The 6,585-nt window shown below is 52.3% G+C and overlaps 1 protein-coding gene across 2 annotated transcripts in view; it reads right to left on the minus strand.

The window, feature by feature from the left end:
• Window positions 1–6,585, minus strand: part of FRMD5 (FERM domain containing 5) — a 325,052-nt gene that overhangs the window by 15,754 nt on the left and 302,713 nt on the right. For both annotated transcript variants that reach the window (XM_010836175.1, XM_010836176.1), the window contains one exon: window positions 2,179–2,267. In XM_010836175.1, coding sequence (XP_010834477.1) covers window positions 2,179–2,267 — 89 coding nt within the window. The remainder of the gene's footprint in view (window positions 1–2,178; window positions 2,268–6,585) is intronic.

The following is a 6,585-nucleotide window of genomic DNA, read 5'->3' on the forward strand; positions in this document are numbered from 1 at the left end:
TGGGAAAACGGACCGGGGTCTTAGCTTAGGTGGTTGTCCCTGAGAGCCAGAGGACCAGGCCTCTGCATCGACCGAGGCCTCAACTTCCCTTCCACTGATCTGCCTGACAGCTTCCCTGTGGAGCCCGAAGGCCCCCTCCTACCTCACTGGGGCAGAGTCTATTTTTCTACCCTCTCCCCGCGCAGGGAGGTCTGACCACGCATATCTGCCTCCACTTGGCTTCTTCCTCTTTGCGATTTCTAGGGAGCTTTTCCTCAACATCCTAGAATGGCAGCAGAAAGGTGGTAAGAACAGTGTACCCGGCTTACTCCCGGACAGAACTCGTGGGGCAGAGGAAGGCCACTTGTTCCCTGGAAGCCACGGCCGGGTCAGGATGAGAGCTCGCACTCCTGACCACCAGTTCTGAGCTCATACGAGCCACGTGGGGTTCCTTCCCTGTGAGGCTCCCTCCCAGGCAATCCACCTCTCGTACACGTACAGAATACCGTACTTATCAATCGACTGATAACATAAACAAGCACATGGATCATCTCGGCTTCAACAAGCAAGGTAGGAAAGGAGAAAATTTTCTGTTGGGAGTCAGATTGAAGTTTACATCTGTTACTCTGACGTTGAGAGAGATGAAGAGACTTCCTGAAGAAGTGGGCTGTGAGAGAAGCCAGAGAAGGAAAAGGGTCTGGGGCAGCCTGGAGAGCTGCAGTAGGGCTTCTGGAGGGTGAGGGTCCTTTAGGGACCACCGGCCCTGGTGACAGGCGAGTCCTCCATGTTTTTAGCTAAAATGTTCCCTACCAGTTGCCTCATGTGACAGCTGGCCTGGTTGGAGTGTGGCCAGGATGTGGGTGCTCTGGGAACGTCAGACCACCCAGAGGCTCCATGTGGCAAGTGCCCCTTACGAGGAGAGCGGTGCCTGACTCTGCTCAATGTCTGAAAAGATCTGGTTGGACAGAAGACCCCAAACCCTCACCATCTTCACCTAGAGAGTGCAGTGAGTGAGGCCAACTTGGGAAGGTCGGGCAAACGGGAGTGTTGGGGTGTACCCCAGTTAGTGCAGTGCAGCAGGCCCACCCTGGAAAGGGGTTTTCTGGGGAACGCGGCCTGATTGGGCACATTTGGGGAGCAGTTTCATGAGCACTCTCATGATGACTGTGTCTCCAAGCTTCACAAAAGTCACGAAGGTTGGAAAGGGGGTGTCTGGCCTGCAGCACCCCCGGCAGAAAGCTCGCCAGGGAGAGCTCTGTCCTCGGGTTTCCCACCAGCTCTTCTGGAGAAGGCCAAGGGGATAAGCCAGGAGCAGGCTTCCGTGGCTAGCCCTGCTGGGCCAAGGAAAGCTGCTTGTCCAAGCCCCTGAGGAGCGGACCAGCTCAGACCTGGCAGCCTAAAGGGAGGTTCAGGGGTCGCAGGGGCCGAGGAGAATGTGCAGCATGGTCTGATGAGGCTGCACGGTGTCTGCGTGCCCCCGAAAAAGATTCTCTTAGAGAGCCACGTGTCCATCAACAAACCAGAGTCTGCGGCTTCAGCTCACAGAGCCCTGCCGCAGAACAGACCCCGGCAGATGAGCAGGGAGGAAGCAGTCCGTGCAGCTGCAGTGGGGGCTCCTGCCTGCCGGAGACGGGAGTGGGAGGGGACAAAGGGGAGGCATGTGACTCCTGGAGGCCGAGGACCCCTAAGCCCTGAAAGGGGATGGGAGACAGCGGCGTCTGTTTCCATAGGCAGTGCCCCCCGAGAGGTTCAGTCTGAGGAGAGTGTTTTGCAGAGCACCAGGGTAACTTCTGTCTGCTCCAGGGTCACTGCAAGCCCTCCTTTGTTAGGAGAGTGGGTAAGAAGTGACCCTCCCTGAGATGCTATTGCCCCCAGGAGAGGTCAGTCCCAAGGACTCGGTTCTCATGGGAACTTTGCTTCCCTGACACTGGCTCCAGCTCTAGACCTCATCCTACACAGGAACCAAGTATCCACACCCTTTCTCTCTCTGGAGAGGCTGATGGCTCTCAGGAACACCCCTTTGGAAGAATAGGATCCCTAGAAGAGACCACTACCTTCACCAGTTACCATTACGGACGCAAGGCTTAGGAGAGGGTTCAGAACCAGAACTCGCCCACTCACAGACAAAGGACATGGGAACCACAGCCCTCCCCAGCTGGTGAGGGGTAAAAAGCTTGTTTTGGAAATGAAGATACTCACCATTTAATGAAGTGGACCCTCTTGTTTCCTTGCAGAACAACAAACCCAAAAGGAGTGAAGGCCAGAAACGCAGCATTTCCTGACACGTCCTGTAACATAAAGATTTCTCATAGGACCGTGCAGGCATAAGAACACAGCTGTCCTCTGAGGATATAGGGTTAATACTTGGCAACCAGTCACAGAGGGAAGAGCTTGGCATTTGAAAGGAACAGGCAAGTTTCTTACCTTTCCTGAGCCTCAGTGGCCTTAATTTAAGTTGTAGATTATAATACCAGTCTTAGAAAGCTGTTGCGAATATCCAGAGAACACATTGCTGGGGGGATTGTAAAATGGTCCAGTTACTTTGGAAAGCAGTTTGGGAGTTCCTCAGATTGATAAAGGTAGAGTTACCATGTGACCCAGCAATTCCACTCCTAGGTATGTGCCCAAGAGAACTGAAAACATACGTTCACACAGAAACTTGTGCATGAACGTTCAGAGCAGGACTATTCATAGCAGCTGCAAAGTGGAAATAATCTCAATGTCCATCAGCTGACAGATGAATAAACAAAATGTGGCACATGCATACAATGGAATATTATTTGGCAGTAAAAAGGAATGAAGTTCTGACACCTGCAACAACACAGATGAACCTTGGAAACACTGTGCCAAGTGGAAGAAGCCAGTTAATCAGAGAGCACACGGTGTACGCTTGCGTTTATATGACTTGTCCAGAACAGGCAAATCCACAGAGACAAAAAGTGTGTTTCCGGTTGCCAGAGGCTGCGGGGAAATGGGGGTGGGGAGGGACGGCCAAGAGGTACAGGGTTTCCTTGGATGACGGAAATGCCCCACAATTCGATCGCTGTGACGGTTTCACAACTGTTAACGGGATAAAAACCATCGAACTGCACACTTTGAAAAGGATGGGTTGTTTTGATGTGTGAATTGTATTTCGAGAAGGCAGCTCTGAGTGAGTGAGAATAGCAGTAATCAGTATCATGATGGCCTTACACACTGGACTCCCTCAGGAAAGTTAGCTGAAGAAAATGTAAGACGCAACCAGCCAAGTGGAACAGTTACCGCCAGCCCTGTGTCGCCTGAACCAACCAAGAGATCACCTGTCACTTTCAGCCGGTGAACAAGAGGCTTGAGGCTCTGCTGGGCAGAAAGGGGAGAAGGTGCGGCAGAAGCTGTAGGTCCTGGTTCCCTCCCGTGGGATACGGGCTCCAGAAGGCCCGGGCCTTTTCAAGGCTGGGACGGGGCCCAGAAAGCTGGCTCCTGGGGTACATTCTCTCAGAGGTGCTTCCTTCCTAATAATGGCCACAGGTGAGCATCTCTTCTGCTGGGGGGTGAGGGTGTGCAGGGGGCCAGAAATTATGCCTGGATGCTGACTGAATGGGACTGACCGCAGGACAGTCATCTGAGGTGCAACTCAGATGGTGCCGCAGGGTCAGAGTCGGGTCCCTGGTGTGATGCGTGCAAATGGGAGCTGTGGTTGTGGGGTTCTCCTAGCCTCTCCCACCTTCCAGCTTTGCCTCACTGGCGCAGACCTTCAGCCTGATCAGTCCTGAGAACAGTGGGGGCTCTGCAGGGGCTCTGCAGGGCCTCACGGGCCTTGCCTCAAGAAAAAAGTACAGTTTTGCCTTAAAACTGTCTCTTCGAGCCAGGGTTACAGGTGTGAACACTGGGCCCAGGGAGTAAACCAAATGTACATTTTGCAAACATCTGAACGAACATACAGCTGTTACTGTCCTTTCCTCTCGGTCTGTTGTGACCCCAACACTTGGCTGCAAACACAGCATCATTCAACCCATGGACACAGCAAAAAGCTGTTTAAAAATAACCTGAATGGAGATACTGTGAAGCCATGGGGCTGGGCTTCCCCCTGCCTGTCATCAGGGCTTGGTGGTGGGTGCTAACGGCTGAATACACAATGCAGTGTGCCAGGGGGCGCCAGCACTAACTGGGCGGGCTGGAGGAGTCAGACCTCTGTGAAGGTCATCGTGGTGACAGTGAAGGGAAGGGCAGGCCCTCCCATGAGCTGGGTGGCGCTGGCTGGGTTCCTTGGTTGGCATTGGTCACCGCACCATCCAGATACCCCAGGACTGGCCTCTGAGTGAAGGATGTGTTGGACTTAGAAACAGTCTCTCCTGACCAGACTGGCTGACTAGGAGCAGGGAGCAAACATGCGAAGAAACCCCGATTAAACTCCAATAAATATTACTCATCTTTCCAATAAATAATAATAGCACCTGTGCTATATCCCCATCCACCCTCTCATTGGAAGAGAGCAATTATCCAGACTGTTTCTGATGCAACAGCTGCAGACAGAGCTGCTGCAAGGCCCTGGCACCTGGCATCCACTGGGCGGGGGCCAGGCAGCTGGGGGTTTTGCTACTTGTCTCTGCACGTGAGGAGCGGGACTGGAATTACAGCATGAAACCTCACACCTGGGCCAGCGTGAAAACACACAGGCGGCCACAACGACACCATCTCTGGAAGCTTCCTGGTTTCCTTCCTCTAACGAGCCGTTCTCCTTGTGAGCCTGCCCCTGGGGTTTATATGTGAAAGGACGAGTTACTGACAAGAGAAGGAGATGAAGACAGGGAAAGAAGTGACAGACGGCCATACCCTGTCCCTCAGGCTCCCATCTCAGCCATCTTTCCTGCCTGTCCTCTCCATGCTGACGTATCAGCGCCCCCCGGACTGCGCCATCAGTGACCTGGGAAGTGGAGTAAACACCCAGGCCTTGCCAGCCATGCAGCAGTTACCACCAGCCCTGCTCTGTATCCGTCCTGCGCCTCATCCCTGTGGAAGGAGCTTCAGTCCTGGTTTAGGACCCCAGCGATGCTTCTTAATTTGCTCCGTAACTTCCTTGCTCCTCTGGGCCTCAGTTTCCTCATCTGTAAGATGAGGACCACCATACATACTTCAAAAAATACTACTTTCAGGACTTCCCTGGTGGTCCAGTGGCTAAGACTCCTCACTCCCGATGCCAAGGCCCAGGTTCCATCCCTGGTCCGGGAACTAGAGCCCACATGCCGTAACTGAGAGCCCACGCGCCGTAACTAAAGATCTTGCACTCTGCAGCAAAGATTAAAGATCCCACGGGCCACAACTAAGACCCAGTACAGCCAAATAATTTTTTAAAAAATCATTAAAAAAGGAAAAAAATATATTATTTCTGTCTAATTTTAGGAAGATGGCCTAAATGATGTACTGCCAGGACAAGGCCAATGGTGATTTGGGGAGGGGATGGGTTTGCAGAGTCATTCACGTGTTCATATGGAACCCACCATGAGACCTAACCTGCATCCATCAGTCATCAACTGTTCACCCTGAGATGATCACTCTGCCCAGAAAAGGAGTTTTGGAAATCAGTCCTGACAGCTTCTTGGAAATGGGAACACTGGGCCACCTTTGCCCAGACCCACCTCTGAATACAGTTGAAATAGGCTCTGTCTGCACCACCACCCCCCGCCCCCGCCCCGGCCCGAGGACATCCTGGGGGTGACTGGGTCAGGACCACAGCATTATCAGTTGTTAATGCTGCTCAAGGTCACACAGTCCTTCTTCTGGACCTGACGGAAACTAATTCAATCTGGGTGGATGAAGCCTCTATTATTCTTAAAAAAAACAAACAGAAAAAACCTTAGCAAAGAAGATTGCATATGCTCTTCCAGACAGTGATGCCCATTCCTGAAAGAGCTTGGAGCTGGGGGACCTTCACACTAAGCCAATCATGAAAGTCACCCAGTTTCAACATACTTAAACACAGTCATGGTATTTTCCTGGTGGTTTAGTGGTTAAGACTGCACTTCCACTGCAGGAGGTATGGGTTTGATTCCTGGTTGGGGGACTAAGGTCCTCCAAGCCATGAGGCATGTCCAAAAAAAAAAATAGTAAGTCTAAACAAACAAACAAAAAACACAGCCACAAGAATGTACAGTGGCAATAAGGAGAGCAGGCAGCCCCCTCTAAGAGGCTTGGCATCCACCCACGAGAGCTCAGAAATGCAAACCTTGGCAGAAACTTGCCACTTAAGTGACTTTAGTCAAGTTTTTCATTTGGGCAGTAAACCTAACATTCTCTGCATGGTAGCCAAGAGGGGCCAACCTGAGGGTGAGGCGAGTCAGCACTGATCCCTCTTGTTCTGCTTTTCTGAGGTTGGGGGGCGATGTGTCAAGATAGGGGGTGGCTTTAGAGAGGAACCTGCTGCTGCTGCTGCTAAGTCACTTTAGTCGTGTCTGACTCTGTGTGACCCCAGAGACGGCAGCCCACCAGGCTCCCCCGTCCCTGGGATTCTCCAGGCAAGAATACTGGAGTGGGTTGCCATTTCCTTCTCCAATGCATGAAAGTGAAAAGTGAAAGTGAAGTCGCTCAGTTGTGTCCGACTCTTAGCGACCCCATGGACTGCAGCCTACC

This window comes from Bison bison, unplaced genomic scaffold, assembly GCF_000754665.1.
Source record: "Bison bison bison isolate TAMUID 2011002044 unplaced genomic scaffold, Bison_UMD1.0 scf7180017864061, whole genome shotgun sequence".
Taxonomy (NCBI): domain Eukaryota; kingdom Metazoa; phylum Chordata; class Mammalia; order Artiodactyla; family Bovidae; genus Bison; species Bison bison.